The sequence below is a fragment of the Pinus tabuliformis genome, chromosome 3_2, assembly GCF_031772625.1.
Source record: "Pinus tabuliformis cultivar Carrire ecotype Pingquan chromosome 3_2, CPIR1, whole genome shotgun sequence".
Taxonomy (NCBI): domain Eukaryota; kingdom Viridiplantae; phylum Streptophyta; class Pinopsida; order Pinales; family Pinaceae; genus Pinus; species Pinus tabuliformis.
In genome coordinates, this window is record NC_142302.1 from 891,414,001 (window position 1) to 891,438,775 (window position 24,775).

At 39.4% G+C, this 24,775-nt stretch overlaps 2 protein-coding genes across 8 annotated transcripts in view; one reads left to right on the top strand and one right to left on the bottom strand.

Annotated features, from left to right (window-relative positions):
* LOC149183493 (uncharacterized) overlaps positions 1-24,775 on the bottom strand; it is a 467,968-nt gene that overhangs the window by 284,922 nt on the left and 158,271 nt on the right. For all 7 annotated transcript variants that reach the window (XM_089417147.1, XM_089417150.1, XM_089417148.1 and 4 more), the window contains one exon: positions 2,927-3,086. In XM_089417147.1, the coding sequence (XP_089273273.1) occupies positions 2,927-3,086 (160 nt within the window). The remainder of the gene's footprint in view (positions 1-2,926; positions 3,087-24,775) is intronic.
* Positions 15,092-16,042, top strand: LOC149183494 (uncharacterized). The gene is made up of 3 exons (XM_089417982.1): positions 15,092-15,154; positions 15,283-15,458; positions 15,580-16,042. The coding sequence occupies exons 1-3, from the start codon at positions 15,092-15,094 to the stop codon at positions 16,040-16,042; spliced, it is 702 nt and encodes a 233-aa protein (XP_089274108.1).

Genomic DNA, 24,775 nt, shown 5'->3' on the forward strand with positions numbered 1-24,775 from the left:
GAATGATTTACTTAACGCAGTTGAATCCCAAAAATGATATCTAATATAATGCACTGCGTAAACCCCCTAATACTTGAATTCAAAAAACAGTGAAGGGATCTCTACTTGAATGCTTCATGAGGCACAATACTTGCTAAGGTTTTGCAAATGGGGTAGCAAGCTAAGTGGGCTTGATTGTGGGAAAATTCCATAGTTAAGCGCGCTTGAGCCAGAGACGATCTGGGATGGGTGACCTCCCGGGAAGTCCTGGTTACCGGGTGCAAGCCTCGAAAGTGGTGATTGACGCTCTGTGATTCATTTCACTAGTTTCTATCCCACTTCTTCACCCTTGTGAGCACCACCCGATGCAATGAGTGCTAAGTGAACTATTCAAAAATCATGAGAAATTAGTCAGTTACGACTACCTCTCATGGAAATGGTCATACTTGAATGACTTACTTAACGCAGTTGAATCCCAAAAATGATATCTAATATAATGCACTGCGTAAACCCCCTAATACTTGAATTCAAAAAAGAGTGAAGGGATCTTTACTTGAATGGTTCATGAGGCACAATACTTGCTAAGGTTTTGCAAATGGGGTAGCAAGCTAAGTGGGCTTGATTGTGGGGAAAACTCCATAGTTAAGCGCGCTTGAGCAAGAGGTGATCTGGGATGGGTGACCTCCCGGGAAGTCCTGGTTACCGGGGGCAAGCCCCGGAAGTGATGATTGACGCTATGTGATTCATTTCACTAGTTTCAATCCCACTTCTTCACCCCTGTGAGCATCACCTGATGCAATAAGTGCCAAGTGAATTATTCAAAAATCATGAGAAATTAGTCAATTGCGACTACCTCTCATGGAAATGGTCATACATGAATGACCTACTTAACGCAGTTGAATCCCAAAAATGATATCTAAAACAATTTTTTATTTACAAGATACAATGTGCCCATAGGGTCTTCAATATATGACAATGAATCTTTAACCTAGGACAAACCCTAGAAGCACTAAATGGGTGCTTGACCTATAAAATAAAAGAACTTGAGCATGAAACCCATGCTCCAATAATAATAATGACTCAATATAAATCCTAGGAGTCCACAATGGGGACTTTGACTAATAAAGTATGACCCAAGCATGAAACTCATGCTTTAATAAGTCATTGTAATAATAATAAAAAAAAATCTTTTTCATTCTTTTGACAAGTACATTACATAATGACTCAAATACATTTATGAAGGCCGAACCTAGTTACATTCTTCAACAACTTCAAGATAGTTTAATGTGTAGACCTTATTTCTTTGAGTAGATGTGTGGTCCTTGAGGTCTTCTTCTCCTTGTAATGTCTAAGCTTCCCAGGAATGCTTCAAGTGTGTAACCCTTATTTAGATGAGCTGGATATAACTCCTCCAAATAACTCCTTACTCTGCCTCAAGGGCTACCACAAGCAGTGATGAGTGAGACATGAAATCTTTACCCCAGTGATGAGTGAGCTAAGTAACCGGATTCGTTCATATAGCCCGGCGAACCCGAATCCCGCGTGTCCGATACGATTCTCTTGAAAATCGTATCCTAAAATCGGATTCTACGTGTCCTATTAGGATTCGTACAAATCCTGTACGAATCCCGTGCATGGCCAGCGAATCCCGATTTTAGGATTCATATCCCAGAAAATAACTAGAAACAATTGTCTCAGTGACCAATTTTTCAGTATTTCTGGAGAAGAATGTATGTTTTAAGTTCGGTGGACAAAAGTTTGCCTATGTAGTTTCTAGAACAGAATTTCTAGGGTTAGATTTCTTTTGTTGGAGGCTTATTCTCATCCTCAGCAGCCAATCTCCAAGCAAATTTTGTACTGTAGATGTGTGTTCCTCTAATACTAGAGAATCATCAATATCATGTTTTCTCTGTAAAACAACAAACTTGACAAGATTCAAGAAGTGATCTGAGATTTGAAAAGACTTAAACTTCACTGCTCATACATTTGATTTGTTTGACTGTTATTTATCCATGATATGTTTGTCCTTTAGTTGGCAAAATACTTTTAAGACTTTTAGAGAAGCGGATGTTTAATAAGTCACTGGCATTGTTGGAAGAGACATGACCCCAGATTTCAGATAATTTATCAGCAAAAATTAGCCCTGAGATGCAGATATTTGAATTTTGAAATAAAAGTCCATATTGTCCAAAATTTTGTTCATCCTCTAGTAATAGGCATTTATGTTGCTAATATGCCTTAGATTATATTTCCCTGTAACCATTTGCCATTTCATATAAGTATCTTTGTCTTTTGTATGTACTATGCATGCTATAGATGAAGATCTATGTTTGAAATCAATAAATTTGTATCATTAATTAAAATTTGTGTAAGAAATATCTAATTTTTAATATATATATATATAATAAAATAATATATAACGAATCCTACGTGTCCTATTCTGGGGGGTCAACGTGTCCGAATCCGACACTACGAATCCCAAATCCTACGAATCCCGAATCCCCGTGTCAAGTGACTTAGTGAGTGAGACATGAAATCTTTACCCCAAGGTAGGGGCGTCAAGGGTTCAACTCTCTTGATTCCCTCAGTGTGAGATGCATGAAGCTTGGGCACCAATGGTTCACCCTAGTTACCCGCCATTGAAGGCGATGAAGTCTCTAGGGTTTCCCACGCGTGGCTTTAAATAGAGGTCCTTACTAAATAGTGGCAAGAACCGACTTTCATGAGATAATCACATAATTCCTCAAAATACAAATTCAGGTGTATCATTCAGCAGATTCCAATCCAAATATAAGTAAACACATTTTAATGTCTTTTCTACATAGCGTATGATGCTTCCATGATTATCTTCTTAGTTGAACTGTATTAATTATAAATGGAAAACAATGAGGAAATATAGTGTTCAAGCCCTAATACTGTCATAAGTAGTTATAAATATGAAACTGACCTGCGGCAACATGGAGCGGGGAACGGTGTATATTTGATGATGAGGGATTGGATCCAGCTTCATTGACCAACACAGCAATAACATTTGCATGACCACTGCTTGCTGCCCAGTATAGAGCCGTTGAACCATTGTTATCCTTTGCCTCAGCATCTGCACCCCTCTGTGACAAAACATTGCAGATCAGATCAGCGACCTGTATATCATCCTCAATGAGGAAAAGCCAAGCGATTCATGTCTGTTGATTGATCTATTGCACTGAACCAAATACATCAGACGAGTTATCCATAAGGGGGTTTCAGACATAAAGTGTTTACCATACTTCCACAAGTTAATGGACCTTATAATTGCACTTTGTATTCACTGAAAAGTGTCCTATGAGATTTTTGAAACAGGCACTGCCCATTTCAGGAATTATGTTCGATGCAAAGTAGTCATGGAAACCTTTTTCAGCAGGTAATTGCTGGAAATTTATCAGAACTACTGAAGTTGTAAATGAAGAAAACATTGAAAAGGAAAAATCCTGAAGGTCACCCGACAGCTGCAAATTGGAAAATAAGATTCTTCAAAAAGTATTGAGAGCGCCAAAAGGATCATTAGATAAACAACAAGGAATCAGAAAGCAAAAACAATATGATGCTTCCCACTGCAAGGAATGCACCTCACTAATCCTTTTATCGACAGTCCACGAGAAAAGGAAAGTTCATATCTGCTATTTCAGAATTCAACAAGGACTCCATCCAAATTTCTCCAAGTTGAAGCACAAAATGGATTATTGTAAACAAAATATAATAATTTGATGCTTGTGGAATAAATACAAAGGTACATTCAATATGATATGCTAGTTTGATGCTTTCTCTTGCCGATAATTACTTGTGAATAGTCCATTTTCTCAATAATGCAGAAGAAATCAGGAGTTCATTTCTTGGTGGTAATATAACACTAGAAAAAATGCTAGAGGTTACCTTTAATGTTAGTGAATTGACATATGACCAATATACAATGTTGAGAGGATGACTAGTTAATAGAATCCGTCTAATAAATACCAAATACATGTATAATTAACTGCTTAAAGATATGTTCGTTTGAACCATCTTAATATGATTATTTATTACTCCCATCTCTCTTGTGTCCTTGTGTACATATATCAGAGCATTGATACATGAAGCCTGCGATTGATGTCGCAGTGTCAACGATCTAGGAGTCTGCACCAAAGATTGGGAGTCCCCGCACATAAAAAGTTCTGGATATGGGAGTCCCACACAAAAGAAGTTCTGGACATGGGAATCCCCACATGCAAAACGTTCAGGACATGAAAACGAGTTTATGTAAGTTTTTAAAGAGGGAAAGGCATTTAAAAGATTGAAAGGTTATAATTTAGAAATTTATTAAGAAAAAATCATCAAAAAGTATCAAAAATTAAATTCAAAATTAAGAAAGAACTACATGAAGATATTTGAAGAGGTCATCCAACCAGTGCTGTAGTCGAGGACTTAACAAACACCAACATTGTTGAGTGCCATACAGATACTCAAAGAATTTGCAGACGCTATTGCAGGATAAGGTAGCCATTGCTTAGGGCATCCAACGGTGATGTTGCAACACAGGACGTGATAATTTGTCCAAAACAAATCCTATAACAGATCTCAGACCAATATTTGTACACAAATGGCACACTAGAACTTGTATAAAACAGATATCGATGTCTTCGAAGAGCAGATGCCCAAAACCTATGGTTCCCTAAAGAGCTTATGAAAAAACGAGGATTAAGAACTATAACTGAGGATCCAAAACACCCTGTGCAACATACATCATATATCGATATACATAGAGAGTTAAGACTTGTACACCTAGAAAACGTCTATACGATAGTTCCAGGAACTGAAGTGACGACGTGCCCATAAGGGTTTTGCCATGGACGTACAGTGTGAAGATGCTAGGAATGATATATGTGCATACTGCCTAGTTTAGAAGACTTGCATAGACATTTGTGAGAAATCCATATGGCACAAGAGACCATTGATATATTGTGAGACCGAGAACATTACGAGATAACTATGTATTTTTCTATTTTGAGAATTTAATTTTGTAAATTGCAATGTTCACTTTATAGGTAAGAATGCGCGTTGTCTAACTATTAGAATTTTTGTCCAAAATCTAGCCAAACAAATTGGTCAAATTTTCATTTTTGTTGTTTAGATTGGATTTTTGATTGCATAAATGACTTTGGCATGCTGATAAACCCCCGAGGCACTTGAAATGTGGAGAGTGTGCAACTCAAACTTGTGATTCCAGCAAATTCGTGCTGGATTCTGAGCAATTTTGATCAAAAAAAGTGTCGAAAAACCCTCCAAAAAGTCTAACAGATAGACTACAGTGTAAGAATGTATGTAGTGTCCTTGGAATTATTATTGATAGCAATGGCCAGTTTATACCCAAAGTATGTCAACATAGCATTTGTAATTGAGGGAAGTCAAACAAAGAAGAAGGGTGAAAGAAGTGATGTTGCCATTCACGATACCAAGGATTTTTGATTGCATAAAGGACTTCAGAATGCTGACAAACCCCTGAGGTACTCGAAATGTGGAGATTTTGCAACTCAAACTTGTGATTCCAGTAAATTCCTGCCAGATTCTGAGCAATTTTGATCAGAAAAGGTGTCGAAAAACCCTCCAAAAAGTCTAACAGATAGACTACACTGTAAGAATGTATGTAGTGTCCTTGGAAATATTATTGATAGCAATGGCCAGTTTATCCCCAAAATGTGTCAACATAGCATTTGTAATTGAGGGAAGTCAAACAAAGAAGAAGGGTGAAAGAAGTGATGTCGTCATTCACGATACCAATGAAGTTGAAGAGAATGGTATCACTAATGACAAACATGGTGCCCACTTATTTTGACTGGCTTCAATAAAGCTCTCTTACGTGGACCTTAGCAGAAATTGTAGAGGGGTTGTTAAATGATGGATCGTTGCCTAGGGTAATTTGATAGAAATCTGCTTTCAACATGAGAGTGATGGCAACCAAGAGGGCGAAAGTATTTCTTGTTACCATTAGGCAACCACATATTCTACGGGATGCTTGTATCATTTCCCTTGCATAGATACTTTGTTTAAGAATACTAAGGGAGTAGCAATGTTTTTTAAGTAATTTATGATTGAGAAACGTACTCTCAAACTACACACAGGTAAGTGATACATGAAAAGAAGCTTTATTCTATTTTTTACTTGAAAGAATCAATTAAGTTCCTGTGATGATCCCCTTAAGTATCCATGTCTTTGTTATTTCACGAGGATCAATGCATGCAAAATTTCAATTTTTTTGTTGTGTTTCTGGATGACAATATAATTTATAGATGACAAAGATATAAAGAACACTTGTAACAGACTTTCAATATCCTTCAATGGGTTGGTTGGGCATACATTGAGTATTCATAGGTTTCATGAAATTTCCACATAATTAGTATCATTGAGTGAGAAGATTTCCTTCAATTGGATTCCTTTTCAAAAGAATCATTGTCAATTAAGTATCACGCAGTCCCATATTGTGTCAATTACAAAGCAACAAGCTAGTTCTAATAACACTCTCTGTCGTAAATTCTAATAGATCTCACGAATACTATTGAAGCTAGCAGATTGACTCTCTGGTATAGTGCAAGGCATTAGGAAGGTAAATCCAACACTATTATAGCCTAACCTAGGCCCCAGCTTGACCTAGTAGTAAACATGATATAATGAACACCACTATTATTTAGTGTTATGAAAATCCATTGTACATGTTGATGGCATAGTAGATGTTTTAATATGCAGTTAGTGCCAATAAGATCCATTGCATAAGTATCAAGTATATTCAATATTGTGGTCATCATTAATTTTAAGACCCGTTATAAGATGATTACATAGGCCTTTTTATAGGCGGTTTCATGTTTTGTCGAAGGAATGTTTGTTTGACATTTGAATTTCTCTGAAAATGGGATAAGTTTTGCCAACATATTTTGAAACTTTTGCAGTCATGTATTCCCCTTATCATCTTGAGTTAAAAATGGTATTGAACATTTAAAAACAACATTATTTTTTCATGACTAGCTGCAAACAGAATTGCATGAGCTTCATTTGGTTGTTGTCTTAGCTGCAAACAGAAGAAGGCACACAGACTTGCATGGAGAAATGTTTGATAGAACACCATAACTCATTAGCTCAACATGTACAAGTTATAAAGGTAGATAAGGTATGTTAGAATCCACAAAAGGTATGTTGATGTCTTCACTCACCCTTTCAAACTAATGAAGAAATATTTTTGTGGATGTGTTACACCCACCCAGAACCAAATTTACATGGCTTGGAGTCAAGAATGACTTGACAAAGCCAAGAAGCATCAGCATGACTCGGACGTGAGAAATACTTGAGAAAAGCTCGACATAAAACTCGACGAATTCAAAACTCACAAAACACTTGAATTTTCAAAAAAAAAAATTGAAACTTTTCATTACATGATAAATCCTCTTCATAGACATCAAGATAAAACCCTACCCATGACTCTCACCATACAAAATCACCCTCTACAAAAAATTAAAAAAAAAATTGAAGGATGACTTCTTGAGATTCACTTTTTGAAGCATCAAACTTGGCAAGTCCAATCAAACTTGTTGAGCCTCCCTGTTTTTATTCGAGTTTAAGCAAGAGCAAACTCGACCTGTTTTGAGACCAAGTCCTGTAGACTATCCAAATATTTATTAAAATGAGTCCTGGAATGAACCTTAGTGTAGTAAAATAGTGTGACCCATTTTTGGTAAGATGGATGAATTAACTATATTTGCGAAACTTATCTCGTATTGTATGGTTCGCAAGGGGAATTTATATAGTTGATAAATTGGTTGTTGGAGTATACCTATAATTATACTTGTGTTAATTTTATTTGGCACTTCAGAAAATTCTTACAATGTATATGACTAGATTTTGACAAGTTCAGACTATCTTAGGAAGAAATTGTTGAAATATAGTTGTCATTGATGTCAACCCAAGCAGCACCAAAAGATACCCTGCCTTTGTTGACCAAAATGACATGGCAAATCATGGTTTCTAGAGTCAAGATCACCTTTATTGGATTCTCCTTGTCATGCAGATTTCGATGGTATGTGACATGTCACAATAGTCCTCATGGTTTGAGAGATATGTTTGTTCAAAGACGAAGCCCCATCCTATTGTCAAAAGCCCCAAAAAGATGATGATGTGGCAGTCTATTATCGGCTGGGATCCTATGGGTAAAAAGGTCTTATCATTAAAAATTTAAATCAAATAATATTAGGGCAAATGCTACTTATGGTAAGGATCAAAATTTAATTTTTTAGTCTAAGTGCGTGTGGGCCTAATTAGAGAAGAGGTTTTTGGCTCCAATTTGAATTTTGAATTTCAAATCTCCCTCCAAAAGGCAAGTCAACCTCCTTCCCAAAAAGGCCTCCACGCTTGTATAAATAGAGATCATCATTTAGCCTTCAAGGGTGTGCATTTTGATTGATTATCTTGTGAAGCTCCTCTTTGAAATCATCTGCGGCCCATGTGTAGTCTTGAAGATCAGAGAAGGAGGTCAACTTGAAGTATGTCTGTCTTGTTTTCATCAATGTTTTGTTGAGACTCAACTGTGGCTTATCTACAAGCCTACTTGGCCTCTTTTGAAGAACGTCTACACCTTTTCTGAGGTTGGTTTGTCCAAAAGATTCGGTCCTCAAGAGCACAATTCTGTAGTTGGTGAAGCTTTGATTTTTCAACCCCTTTCTGGAAGGCATACCTAGAAGTTATTTGCACTGTGGTTTTTCTTTGGGCATGGTTTCACTGGGGTTTTGAATCTATTTGCAAGTGGAAATCGCATCAAGGAATCGCGCTTGAAGTCCATCTAGAAGGCCCTACTCAACTCTGTGACAGTATAACTCTATGCCTAAAAATTCACTCTATTTGACTCCACAACACTCTTTCTAAACGGATCCTGAAGCAGTCACTAAAAGCCTTATTCGACCTCTTTGTCCGTGGCAAAACCCTTGACGAATTTCTAATCTGAGGCCGCATTCGAAATTTTGAAGCAAGTGTGAGGGTGCTTCCCTTGGTGTTTAAGGGCTTCTTGTTGAATTTGTAACTATGGCATGTCTTCATAATGTACTTTTGGTCACTTAACGTAATGATATATATCATTGTAAAGCATATTTACCATACTAGATCCATCTTAACTCTGGATCTATCAAGCGCCAAAAGGGATCAAATCTCTCGAGGTGCATGTAGGTTTTAACCCCGTACAGAAATTACCTGCATACGAATTCTAAAACACAGAAAATAAACAATGCGAGAGCATAACACATAAAACACATATACACAGAGATTTTCCCCTAGATCCCAAAATCGGGACTAACAGCTTGATTTTTTCATTATATTCCTTTCAATGTTACAATACATATTTATACATGTCGAAGCATCCAATACCATGGACCGAAAACCATCGCGTCCAAAACCATGTGCGAAAAATCATGCACAAAACCCCCTTTGAATCCCCCCGCTACAAAATCGGCGCAACGAAGGGGGGGCTCCGCCCCCCTTCTAACCCCCCAGTTAACTACGTGGGCTAGTCGTGGAAAGAATATAACACAACCCAACAATGCAAACCTCTTTAATAAATGCAAAACTTGAAGAAAGGTTTGCACCTCGAGAGATTTGATCCCTCTTGGAGGTTGATAGATCCGGAGTTAAAATGGATCTAGGCTGGTTTAATTATTAATTTTATTTTTTTCATTTAATTTTTATTTTTATCTAGATTTCACTAAGTCAAAATGTTTTAATTAATAACTCGGCCTGGCTGTAGTATAGAACAACCCTTCTTCAAACTCGGCCTGGTTGTAGTATAGAACAACCCTCCACGCAGTCACCAAGAGGCTCCAACAGCCCTAAAACACCCACGTTGTCTCTACCGTCTTTGTTGGTTAGGGCATCCTTTAGACAGCAAGTTAGGGAGTCTCTTTACTGCGGTCAGGGTATCTCTTTTCCAGCGTCTAAGGGTTGTCTCAAACAGCGTATAGATTAGGGCATCTAGGGTATGATAAGACTATGTTTAGGGACAATTGTTAGGCCTCCTTCACCGTGCTAGATCTCCCTTTGAACTGCGGCCAAACCTTCACAAGACCTGCGTCTAGGGCATCCTTCTTTTACTACGAATAAGATCTCCTTCTAGACCTGCATTTAGGGCTTTCTCCTCTTAGACTTCTCCTCCACTAAAACCCAAAACAAGTGGAGAGAAATCAAGAGTGAAGTGTGTGATCAAATGACTATCAAGTCACCTCCTTTTATACTAAAACATTGAGCACACGTGGGGTTATTTGGTTGCCGGCCAACCTTGACGAATTGTCCCATAATACAAATAAATTCATATCTCCATGAATACTTATCGGAATTGGATGATCTTTAGATCGATCCTACACCTCTCGATGAGAGGGATCCAAGAAAAATATCAGCTGCCATAAATAAGATGACCCACATGGAGTTTGGCCCTAGTTGCCAATTTTAACACTCCCTCTCAACTAGGGAGAACTCCATCTACTGATCCATCTGCCAGACTGTACTATCTCTGCCATCAGTGCCCTGCACTGCTCTACTCTGCTCTGTTGAACCATGAAGAAGAAGAATTGATCGAGAATGTCTCATACCATTCTCTACTGACCCGAAGTCAGTCCCATATGAAGAGAGTGTGTCATACCACTCTTACTGATCCCATATCAATACCAAGAGAGAGTGAGTTATATCACTCTTACTGACCCGAAGTCAGTTCCATTGATCCCAGATCAATATCACAAGAGAGTGTCTCAAATCACTCATATTGATCCCAGATCAGTTCCAAGAGAGAGTGAGCTATATCACTCTTATTGACCCGAAGTCAGTTCCAATTGATCCTAGATCAATATCAAAAGAGAGTGTCTCAAACCACTCATATTGATCCCAGATCAGTTCCAAGAGAGAATGGGCTATATCACTCTTACTGACCCGAAGTCAATTCCAATTGATCCCAGAACAATGTCGGTCATCCTAGCATAGGGAGTACGGTAGATACACGATGCATCCATTGGTACTACTACGGTCCCTAACCCCATTACCCTACTCATTGGCCAAATGAGAGGTACTTCTCATGAGTCCCAGACTGCATGGGTAGGATGCCTCGACAGGAGAACCACCCATCCTGTCCATTAGTCGCCACGGGTTATCACAGGGGAAGGTTGAACCATTCACCCTGTACACAGTGCACCACTAGGGGAGGGTGAGTCGCCCTATGGTCGCTTGTTGCTCCAAGAAGTACCCCAAGCCCCCCGAAGGTCCCAGAGCTCAATGCATGCATCATACATGATCCTCATAAGAGGGTCTCTCAACGACTCCAAGTCGTTCTCAGAAAGTCACAAACTTGACCTTTCCCCGGGGCTTCGACAGAATGTCTGCGACCTGCACATCAATCCCAATGCGATGGAGCCTTCTTGCTCATCGATGAACCATATCCCAAATAAAGTGGTACCTGATGTCTAGATGCTTGGAGCAATCATAACCAGTGTTGATAATATCGCCGATATTTCGGCGAAAATCGTAAATATCGCGCGATTTTCATGGAAACGAAATTTCGGCTGGAATATAGCGCGATATTTTCTCATTTCGTATTTATCGCGATATGTACGAAATTTCGGCGATATTTTAACAAATATCGCGAGACGACCATAAAAATCGCCGGCAGCCTTTATAAAATGGGTTTAGGCCCTAAATGAGCCATTTCTGTTTCGCCGTTTCGTGAGAGCTGGAGCCTGGAGACGCTGCGGAGGGTTTTGGCTGCGGAGGGTTCCGGTTTACAACTTTACAGCCTACAGGTATGCGTATGCCCCAGCGTTAATACTTTGGCTGCGGAGGGTTTAATTGCAGTGGATCTGTAGTTCTGGCAGTCGCACTATTCCGTAGCAAATTGCATACATATCGAACCTCGTTCCAAACTTCCAAGTGACCAAAGTTTTGACGAATGGGATGATATAATTGTTTTGTAATATTGTATTGAAATGTTAGTTCGAAGTCACAGTCTTCATTTGTGACAGAATTTTGATCTATGTGATTTCCAATTGAGGGCATCGTTTGTGGTGACTAAATTAAATGTGGTTCAACGCTTGCACAAAAGGGTTGCTTAGTCACATTTTGTTGTTTGTTACCATACGCAAAAACGCTACTACCACTCTCAAGTTAATACTATTATACTACCATAATCCTCACAGCCATAGGGTTTATCTATATACCACACAACCATAAGGTTTCTCTGCACATGTAAAAGGGTCCTTTGCATTCAGATATATCTGCTATACTGTCCAGACTCCAAACATATCAAGGTTACTGTTAGCAAGATCACTGTCTGTATGGTAATAACAAGGTCACTGTCATGTCACAACAACTATCATGATTCAGATTCATTACAGTCATCAGGTCACTATGTCAAGATTACTGCTGTCATGCTGCCATTAATTACTTTCATCAAGATCTTGTTATAGAAGGTTGCTACCCAGTTCACAGGTCACTGACATAATCCTTCATCAAGGACTCTTGCCATGAACACAATCATGCCTTCAAGTCACCAACACAACGCCAAAGTCACCGTCAAAGGTAACTGCCTTATGAGGTTACTGTCACACTGTCATGAGTCTCAACATGCATGTAACCAACAGAATTTGGTCAAACCCTGTAGCATCCAACCCAACATCAACAAATCTGTTCTCAGTTCTTGAAAACACTAATCCTTTTTTGGGGGCTTAAAAGTTAACACGTCATGTTTTGCCAGTACTCTTTCCTGATGCCTTCTTGTATTGGACCATGTAAAGCAGCCTCCAATATCATGATGTTTATGGCTGCAATTCACATTAAAAACTTGATGTGTTGATTTTATTTTACATCAACTCTTATTTCACCTCCTACAATTACTTGTCTACCTTATTAAAATCCCCTCTCAACACTCATTTAGCCTCAGAAAGATTGTTAGTGAACCAATATTAGAAGAATAGATGGAGCATAATCCCATGTTTTGGCCTGAGATTAGGAAAGTTGCCTTCCCACTCTACCATATTGAAATCTTTCACAACAGTTGCCCTCCCACTCTACCATATTGAAATCTTTCCCAACAGTTGCTTATCCTCAGAAGATAGCATATAAGCCAACATTAGAAGCATAAATATAAATGATTTTATTATCCTCAATGTATACACTGCCTGTAGCAGCCAAATCGCAGTCCTCTAACGTTGTTATTGAATACATTTATATTTTATGATTTTAATGTCTTTTGACTCTTTTCTACATAGCTTGACTAGGGTCCTTTGTGTGAAGATTGCAGATTGTAGAACTTTGTTAAAGTTTAATCCATTTGTCTTTGAAGAATGAGGATTTGATATTGAGACCTGCACCCATGGAATTTCGTAAATTCGTATTACTTATTAAGTTATTAAGTTACTAATTCCAAATTTTTTTTGGTGCTGTAGGTTTCCTTTTGAGTTAGCCCACTACAAAATACAAATATGCCAAAAAACTTGGACCCATTTTGGGAGTATGGGATCCCTGATGGTGGGACAAATCGTGCATATCTTTCATGCAAATTGTGTGGGGACAAGATGACAGGTGGGGTTACACGACTGAAATACCATCTTACTAGACTCCCTGGACACGATGTTGGCATTTGTAAAGTTTCTAGTCCGGAGCTTATACGAAAAGCTCTTGAGGCAATTGAAGAAAAGGACAGAAAGAAGGAAGAGGCGGAAAGAAACAAAGCTGAACGTGCAGGTAGATCTTTTGGGATATCTTCTCCTGATTTTGATGTTCAGGGTAGTGGCCCTACTGGCCCTAGTGGGAGGGGCTCCACAACTGGCACACCATCACATGCTAGCGCTACTGCTAGTGTGAATGCGAGGTCATCATTTTTTGTTCCACGAACAGGAGCTGGAGCACAACCTGGCATAAAATCGCTTTATAAAAAAAAGGAGAAGAAGCAGATAGAGTCATGGGGAGGTGTATTTTTTGGAGCGACTTACCTCTCAGCATCACAAAAACCAATCCATTTTGGCAACCAATGTGTGATGCTATTGCTGTTGTGGGCCCAGGGTACAAAAGTGCCACATATGAGGAGTTGCGGGGGCCAATTCTTCAAGCAGAAAAACAGGACATCAACTCTAGATTGGCGGAGTTGAAACAGACATGGGAAGTCACTGGATGCACAGTGATGTCTGATGGTTGGACAGATAGGAAGGGTAGGACCCTTCTAAATTTCTTGGTACATTGTCCTAAAGGTACCATGTTTATTAAATCGTTGGATGCATCAGAACATATCAAAGATGCAGCAACGATATGTGAGTTGTTAGATGGGTTCATTCAGGAGATTGGTGTGCAGAATGTGGTGCAAGTCGTAACAGACAATGCAGCTAATTATGTGTCTGCCGGCAGAATGCTTATGGAGAGGCATCCCACATTGTTCTGGACTCCATGTGCAGCGCATTGTCTTGATTTGTTGCTTGAGGATATGGGGAAACTCTCCTTCATCAAGGAGGCAGTTGATATGGCTAGGAGCATCCCCAAGTTTATTTATAACCATGCTTTTGTTCTTAGCCTTATGAGGAGGTACACTAAAAACAAGGAGTTGCGGCGTCCTGCCATCACACGTTTTGCCACAACCTTTATTACTCTCCAGTCTTTGCTTCGATGTCAGTTCGAGTTGAAGCAAATGTTTGTGTCTGATGATTGGCGTGGTTGTAGATACAGCAGGAGACCTGATGGGAGAGCCATTGAAAAAATGGTGTACTCTGAGACATTTTGGCGTGGAGTACAAGAAGCATGTGCAGTTAGCGAACCTATAGTAAAGGTTCTTAGATTGGTGGATGGAGAGAAGCCTGCAATGCCTTATTTGTATGAGGGCATGGATAGGGCCAAGGAGGCCATTCGTTCCTATTATGCAGACAAGGGTTCTGCTGGCCTTAATAGGCAGATGATGTTATGGGATGTGATCGATAGTCGGTGGACAGGGATGCTTCATCGACCCATTCATGCAGCAGCACTCTTCCTCAACCCTGCATTTGCATACAAATGCAAATTTCGTTTTGATGGCGAGGTGATGGAAGGGCTCCATTCCTGTATTGAGAGGATGGTACCTGATTCTGAGTTTCGTCGCAAAATCATCCGCGAGATACATAGTTATCAGGATTGTGTTGGCCTATTTGGCTTTGATGATGCCATTAAGGGAAGGGACCTCTTCATGCCACGTAAGTGACAAGTCATCACTCATTAGAAATTAGAAATTTGAATTTAATTATGTTTTAACTTTTAACTTTTAAGTTTTTGAATTTTTTATTTCATTATTTTGTTGTAGATCTTTGGTGGCGAAGCTATGGTGCAAGGGTACCAAATTTGCAAAATTTGGCTATACGAATCTTGAGTCAAACATGTAGCTCTTCAGGGTGTGAGCGCAATTGGAGTGTATTTGAGAAAATACACGCCAAAAAGCGCAACAGGTATAACTTTGAACTCAAGCCTTCAGTTGAGCAATTACACTTATTGTAATTTTTAATTTTTAATTTATGACCTTCAAGTGTCAAGAGTCAAGACTCATTACTTTTTTTGACACTCTTAGAGGTTGGAGTTCGCACGCCTCAACGATTTGGTGTATGTGCATTACAACATCCGACTTCGAGTGAGGCAAATAGAATCACCAGTGGATCCAGATGCCATTTCCTTAGACAATATTGATGTATTGTCTCCGTGGAGGGTGGAGTCTCAGGAGCCCATATTGGAGGAGTCACCTTCATGGTTGGAGGAGCCAGTGGCAGATGATCCATTAGAGCAGGGGCAGCAAGAGGAGGACTCGGAGTCAGAGGAGCAGCAGCACTTAGAGGAGGAGCAGGAGGAGCTGGAGGAGGACACTGCGGGAGCATCAGCATCAACACCATCTGCTATAGATATAGGAGAGCATAGCTCCATGCCTATCACTCATTATTTGACATTAGGTGCAGAGGCAATGTCAGGGCCTTCTACTACTAGGGGCAGGCCTGACAAACAGCCCATCATGTTTTCCCGTAAAAGGGGGAGAGGGCAGTAGATAGATAGCTACTAGTTTTATTTGTTATGCTACATGTAACTCATGATGATGAGATACTTTTATTATTATATGTGATGTTATTTTGTATTGGTTCTCCACTTTTGAGTCCTTGAATGGACAATTATCAGGGATTAGCACGATTTGGTATCGCCTTTGATATATCATTTCTATTTGACATCATATATATCAGTGTTTTCTTCATATTTATGTGCCAATGTGTTTATTTCATGTTGTTATTGCTTTATATGTTTAAAAATCTGAAAAAAATGAATATATTATGCATTTTTTATGCTTGCTTTTGTTGTTTAAATTCTGAACATGAAGATGTTGCTTTAAAAATTAAAATAGTTTCTTGAGTGTTTGCTGGGCACTGTATAGTTATACTCATTTAATGCCAATTTTTTGTTTTTTTTGTGCCCTAGGTTTGAATTAGTTCACTACAAATGTCAAATATGCCAAAAGCTTTGGACCCATTTTGGGAGTATGGGGAGGCTGTTGGTGGGGCAAATCAGGCATATATATCATGCAACTTGTGTGGGACCAAGATGTCAGGAGGGATTACACGATTGAAATACCATCTGGCTAAACTCTCTGCATATGATGCAGATGTCATGCCTTGTATGGTTTCTAGTGCAGAGGTTATACAAAAAGCTCGTGAAGCAATTGCTGAACAAGACAGAAAGAAAGCTGCTAGGGAGAGGCCAATGGTCTCAGATAGATAGCTGCTAGTTTTATTTGTTTTGCAACTTTTGCTACATATAAGTTTATAACTCATGATGATGAAATACTTTTAAAGTTTTATATATGTGATGTTGTTTTGTTTGAGTCCTTGATTGGACAATTATCACTATCAGGGATCAGCAGGATGTGTGATGTTATTTTAATTTTTGTTTGAGTCCTTGATTGGACAATTATCAATTTATCACTATCAGGGATCAGCAGGATTTGGTATCGCCTTTGAAGTTTGATGTATCATTTCTATTTGACATCATATATATCAGTGTTTTCTTCATATTTATGTGCCAATGTGTTTAGTTCATGTTGTTATTGCTTTATATGTTTAGAAATCTGAAAAAAAATGAATATATTATGCATTTTTTATGCTTGCCGATATTTGCCGATATTTTGCCGATATTTTCGCCGATATTTCCGATAAGATATTTTCCGGACCCTCGCCGATATTTTCCCGATACCGATATTATCAACATTGATCATAAAACGCAAGATTCCTCAACAGTCGAATCCCCCTCTGGTTGTCACAGAATATCACGGTGGTATCCATCATGTGTCAAACAACTCACTGAGGAGCTTCCGTAATCAGGCAGCTTCACACGAGGTCATACTCGTAGCTATGTATTCGGTCTCAACGGTGCTCAAAGCAACTGTCTTCTTCTTCCTGCTCATCCAGGATATCAAAGCAGAACCCAAAGAGAACCAGCACTCAGAAGTGCTCTTGCGATCCTCCACACTACTTGCCTAGTTCGCATTCGAATGATCATGCAACTTCATATTTCCGGCAGTGTATCTCAATTCATTGTGCCCCGAAGATATCTCAGTGGATTCTTGGCACCAATCCAATGAGGCTCAACCATATATGAGCTCAACATGCTAACTACAAAACATATATCCGGACGGGAGTTCACCAAGAACATCAATGCTAGAATGAGTTTATGAAACTCGGAGGCATTTCCCAAATCAGATCTGGCATCCCTACCACATAACTTCTTAAAGTTAAGCTCCATCGACGTAGTCACGGGCTTGCAGTTCACCATTCCACATCCGGAATCCAACTCCCTCTTACTTTTGCAAATGAGAGGGTATGCACCTATCATAAAGAGGTCGCTCTCAGAAGGTGCCAGTATGAGAGGACTGTCGTCCACAACCTTCAAGCAAAGATTTGGATCGGCTTCACTCCTAGTGAATCTCAGCTTCATCAAACAGCTATCAATCCTCTCATATTAAGCCCGAGGTGTTTTGCTTCAAGCCATAGAGGGTTTTCTTCCACCTGCATACATGAGATTCCCGATCATGAATCTCAAACCCCTCGGGTTGTTCCAAACCTGTGGACCTGCTACATGAGGGGAATGGTCCCCTTGTAAGATTTTCCTTCGGTACATCTCGGACATGTACCTTCATGCTCTTCTTGAATTCAGGCATCCCTGTCACCATCTGACTCACATCAGGTGGGGCCCCATAATAAGCAGACCTTCGGTGCTATAGATGAGATGTGTCAACTGACATGGTCCCCAATGGACTTCCTGCAACTTGATACAAATTGCCAACCCTGAACCCATAAGTAAAGCATCTTTGAAAATTCTATTTTCCAACACGTACCTTTACATCGATGAATGCCACCTTGAAACCTTTGACTTCCATTGCCGAAATGGACACTAGGTTCTTCTTGCGATCAAGTACATAAAAGAGATTCTTGTAAATGAATCAAGTTACCCTCTTTCAATTGATAGGTAACATTCCCTACACCCTTTCCAAGATAGGTGGCATTGACTTCAAGTCTAATCCCATGATTGTTTCCGTCTCTACCAATTTAGAGAGAGCACCCTTCTATCTGATGAAGCGCTTTGAAGCACTACAATCAATAAGCCAGATTCCCAAAGAGTCTGGAGGAGAGGGCCAATATAAGATAATGCTTCTTTATCTTATCAAAAACAACATTTGATTCTTCATACCTGGAGTTCCTTTCTTTCTTTGAAGAGTCTGTCGTTTCCTTGATGAACTGCATTACCTGTCATTCATCCGATCATTGAAGATGTCCTTGGAATGATTGTTATCATCGTCAAGTGATGTGTCCCCATCATTCGGAGACTCCTTCGCATAATGGTTGAACTTATTACAAACAAGGCATCTGCCTTTCCTTCCACCCTTAGATCCAGACTTCCCATTGAAGTGATCTTTAGGTAGGCCATCAGAAGCTTCTGTTGCACCATTCTGATAATATTCTCTGCTTCGACTTCACCCTTGGTGAATTTGAAGAGGGATGAAGAATCCATTGAGCCTTTTGTCCTTTCCCAACTATCTTCGGTGATTTCTCTTTCACTCTTGCTTGGGCTTTGTCTTCACCTTAGCTTTGATACCATGTTAATTTTATGTATGTTCTATGCTTAGAGCAATTTATTTCAATTTCACAATTAGCTCAATATCTTTCCTAGATTAGCAATCACATCAGCATAATAGTAAAATGCAGATACAATATAAACATAAATCGCAGAAGACAAGCCAAGACAAGAGGACACAAGATGTGGCGCTAGCCAAGAACAAACCCCAATGTGGGGAAACCCTTGATCAATTCTTCTTATATGTTCTTCAATAGTTCAGCAGAGAGAGAGAGATAGTACATATACAGCAGAAGTCAACACTTTGACTTATCTAAATAAGGGCATAGATCATCTCTAAGAAGATGATACATGAGGTAGCTGAACTCAGTTGAAGACATGCTGCTTCCACTGATTCTCCAAGGTGACTCCACCGTCATGCTGCACCTATAATTGTTTTGCACCTCATCATCATGTTGCACCTCACTGTGCTGCACCATGTTGCACCCATCATCGTATTGCTGCACTATGTTGAGCTCTTCATTGCACTATGTTGCACCCAAATGCATGTTGCAATACCTCATCATCCTGTTGTTGCAATACATTCTTGTTGCTGCTATATGTCCATCATTACCATGTTGTCCCATTGCTGCACCAATGTCCAGCAACACTGATTTACACCATGCATCACTATCACTACTACTGTGTGCACTATGCAACACGGTACATCATGCTATGCATTGTTGCCTATGTGCACTACACTCCATTGTACAACATGTGCTCACACTATACATCATGTACCCATTGATGCTCAACAAATTGATCCAAAATAGGTCAAATCTTTGACCCAACACACGACACAACTGTTGCTCCAAGTCTGTTGAACTGTTGTCCCTGGTTAGGGCATGTGCATGCTGCAACATCCCTTAAATACCCACACAAACAGTCTCCCTTTTTGCTGCGGCCTAGGCAAGGAAGGTTCCTCCTTATGTGAGCTGTTGTTCTGGGCTTTTGTAGCCCCTAACACCTCCACGCAGCCCTGTTTAGGCTAGGCTTGCGGCCTACCATAGACCTCCGCTGCCACCTATAGCCCACTCAAAACAATGTTTCCCTTACCTTGAAGCTGCCCACACAAACCTGTGTGCTCCCTTCTTCAAACTCGGTCTAGCTGTAGTATAGAACAACCCTCCATGCAGTCACCAAGAGGCTCCAACACCCACGCTATCTCTACCTTCTTTGCTGGTTAGGGCATCCTTTAGACAATGAGTTAGGGAGCCTCTTTACTGCAGTTAGGGTATCTCTTTTCCAGCGTCTAAGGGCTATCTCAAACAACGTATAGATTAGGGCATCTAGGGTATGATAAGACTGTGTTTAGGGACAGCTGTTAGGCCTCCTTCACCGTGCTAGACATCCCTTTGAACTGCGACCAAACCTTCACAAGACCTGCGGCTAGGGCATCCTTCTTTTACTACGAATAGGGTCTCCTTCTAGACCTACTTTTAGGGATTTCTCCTCTTAGACTTCTCTTCCACTAAAACCCAAAACAAGTGGAGAGAAATCAAGAGTGAAGTGTGTGATCAAATGACTATCAAGTCACCTCCTTTTATACTAAAACGTTGAGCACACGTGAGGGTTATTTGGTTGTTGGCCGACCTTGATGAATTGTCCCATAAAACAAATAAATTCATATCTCCATGAATACTTATCGGAATCAGATGATCTTTAGATCAATCCTACACCTCTTGATGAGAGGGATCCAAGAAAAATATCAGCTGCCATAAATAAGATGACCCACATGGAGTTTGGCCCTAGTTGCCAATTTTAACAGCAATGTACCAAGAAATTTAGAAGGGTACTACCCTTCATATCTATCCAACCATCAGACATCACTGTGCATCTAGACACTTCCCATGTCTGTTTCAACTCCGCCAATCTAGAGTTGATGTCCTGCTTTTCTGCTTGAAGGATTGGCACCCACAACTCCTCATATGTAGCACTTTTGTACCCTAGGCCCACAACAACAATAGCATCACATTGGCTGTCAAAATGGATTGCTTTTGGTGATGCTGAGAGGTAAGCCGATCTAGAAAAGACACCTCCCATAACTCTATTTGCTTCTTACTTCTCCCTTTTTTTAACAATTGATTTTATGGAAGGTTGTGCTCCATGTCCTGTTCGTGGAACAAAAAATGATGACCTCGCACTCCCAGTAACATTAGCACTAGCAGTAGTAGGTGACGCTGTGGAGCCCCTCCCACTACCCTTAGCCTCAAAATCAGAAGAAGATATCCTGAAAGATCTACCTGCATGTTCAACCTTCTTTCTTTCTGCCTCTTCCTTCTTTCTGTCTTTTTCATCAATTGCTTCAAGAGCTTTTTGTATAAGCTCCGCACTAGAAACTGTACAAAGCCCAACATCATGTCCAGGGAGTCTAGCCAAATGGTATTTCAATCGCGTAACCCCTCCTTTCATCCTAGTCCCACACAATTTGCATGATAGATATGCCCGATTTGTCCCACCATCAAGCTCCCCATACTCCCAAAATGGGTCTAAGGCTTTTGGCATATTTGTAGTGAGCTAAATCAAAACTAGGGCACCAAAAAAACAAAAAATTGGCATTAATGATTAAAGTTTAAACACCCATACACAAAAAATAATAATTAATAACCACTTCATTTTAAAAAATAATTTTTTTGCTACATTATTTGCAATGTGAATTCGATGAAAAATGGCAATAAGAGGGTGCATAAGAAAGTTAAAAAAAGAAATGGAGTTTGTTGTCCAAATATGGGGAAAACCCTTGCATTGGCTCATGGGCATGAAAATCATAGCAAAAGGAAAAAAGAAGAAGAAGCAAAACGTTGGTAGGCAAAGAGGCAAGCAAGCATAACCCTAAATCTATGAAAAAATCATTAACACGGGGGCTTTTAAGAACATACATGTTGGGTCCCTATAATACTAGTGATTACCCCATTACTATTGTAGTTATACCCTTATTTATATTGTTGTGCCCCTGTTGGATCCCTATAATACTAGTGATTACCCCATTACTATTGTAGTTATACCCTTATTTATATTGTTGTGCCCTATTACCCCCATATTGTTATTTCTGTGCCCCATAGAATCCCTCTATTGTTATTTTTGTGGCTTTATATTATTATTGTTAGGTCGGCTGGATTATATTGTGACTCCTTAGACTCCTATATATAGAAAGGACGTTTTGTCATTTGTATCATCCAAGAATTGTTCATTTATGTAATGTAAAGGAGGTTGCCCCCTCGAAGAGGCTGAATTATAAGGCGTGGATCTCTCTTTTCTATCTTTTTGTGAGCTGGTTTCATAACATTTGGTATCAGAGCTTTGGATTCTAGGGCTTCGCTGCTCCAAACAAGTCATCGTGGAATTTTCGCTATAATTTTTTTTCTGTGACGTTTCAGAAGTCGCAAAAAAAACCCATTTGAGAAGAATTGGCGTTGAACCTTGGGTCCAAATTTCAGAGCTTTTCGCACGATATTTTCGGAGATATGATCTGAGGAAGTTAGCCTTTTTGCAGATTCCTGAATTACATTCAAAACAGGTGACCTGGGGAAAATCATCATAACTCTCTCTCTGAGGATCGGATTGAAATTTCGTAAAAAGGTACAGAAAGAGGACGGACTGTAGTTTCATGTATGTGTGTTTCAGATTCAAAGGTTGAAACAGTGACTCGTGGTACGTCGTACAAGTTCGCTCTACTGAACCAGTCTAAAAGCAAGTCACTGTGGGAGATTTCACATAACTCTTCCTTGGAGAATCCAATTTGGCTCAGACTTGTGGCATTGGAAAGAGGACACAGAAGGCTACTGCAGGTAGCAATTTCAGAACTGGATGATCCGAAATTACAGAGATACATCAGATTCAATATCAGGCTTCTATAAAGTGAAAAAAGGTGTGTAGTTTTTTTTTAAATTTTTGTGTAAGCTTGGTTTAACGGAATTCAAAGGGCATAGTAAAGCATTATTATCGGTAACTGATGCCCCGAGGAAAGAAAATGCAAACACCTAGTAAGGAACCTGAAAGCTCTAGCATGACTCATGAAGAAGAAGAAGAAATGCTACATGATATATCAAAATTACAAGAACAAGTGCAACAAATGTCACGCTCACAAAAGCTAACAGAAGCTAAGATAAGTGGAGTGGAATCTAAGATAAAGGGCATGGAAGCTAAGATGGATGATTCGAAGACAGATTTGAAGACAGATATGGAAGAATTGAAGAAGTTGCTACAAGAAAGGGTCACTAATGGTGAAAAGGTAGTAAAGGAAACTCATGATGAGAACAAAAGAAATGTTAATCATGATACCATAGACGCTAATGTTGGATCGAAGACTCACCATGTTCCAAAAATCGATATGAGGAAGTTTGATGGCAAGGATCCCGCCACATGGATATTACAGATGGAGCAATTCTTCGATCTCAATAATGTGCAAAACACACAAAAGGTACGTATGGCAACTTTATATTTGGAACCAAATCAGTTTGTATGGTATCAATGGCTTTGTTCTCGTAAACAATTTATCACTTGGGCAATTTTTACGGAAGAATTGATAGCACATTATGAGGATACAAAAAGCAACACTTTTTTTAGCCAATTGATAAGTCTCAAACAAAAGGGTTCAATAATGGAGCACATTGAGGAGTTCCAAAAATTGAACATAAGGGTAAAAGATATTCCAGAGGAGCATAGGATTGATGTGTTCATAGGGTCTTTAAAGGATAATATCCAACATGATGTGCGCCTTTGGGAACCTGATTCATTAGAGAAGGCATTCAGGTTAGCAAGAAAAATGGAAAGCAAAATTATGGCAACTAGGAAGCATACCATTCACAACTATAAAGACGGAAGTGTTGTTGCCCATAGTCTTCCACAACCTACAAGGTTGACACCACAACAATTGGAAGAAAAAAGAGCAAAAGGGCTTTGTTACAATTGTGATAGCAAATACACAAAAGGTCATAAGTGTGCTGAGAAGAAATTATTCTACATAGATTGTGAAGAGGAAGAAGAAAAGGAGCAAGAAAGGTCAAAAGAAAAGGATATATTCCAGGAACAAAGCCTAGATGAAGAACAAATAAATCCGACCATATCTTGTAATGCATTGGCGGGAATTACCACTCCTCAAACCATCAAGATAGAAGGACAAATCAAGAAGAAAAAGGTAATAGTGTTGATTGATTCAGGAAGCACCCACAATTTTATTCATTGTAGGGTAGCAAAAGAATTGAATTGCTTCCTATATCCAGCACCAGAGTGTCAAGTGATGATTGCAAATGGAGGAACAATAAATTGTTCTGGAAAGTGCCATAATATCAAGCTATCCATGGGAGAATATGTATTGACTAGCCCAATGCTTTCCATTCCAATGGGAGGTGCTGATGTTGTACTAGGAGTCCAATGGCTACAATCCTTGGGTACAATAGCTTTTAATTTTCAAAAACTTTTCATGAAATTTTCTGTGGAAGGAAAGGAAGTTGAATTAAGGGGTATTGCAGGGAAACCAGGAAAGATAATCAGCTCTAATGGCATGACAAAGCTTCTAAAAAAGGAGCAAAGAGGTGTAATTGCACAATTATGTTCGCTAGATGTTTCCACATTGGAATCATCTATTTCTCCAGATCTCCAAAAAGTCCTGGACAATCATTCC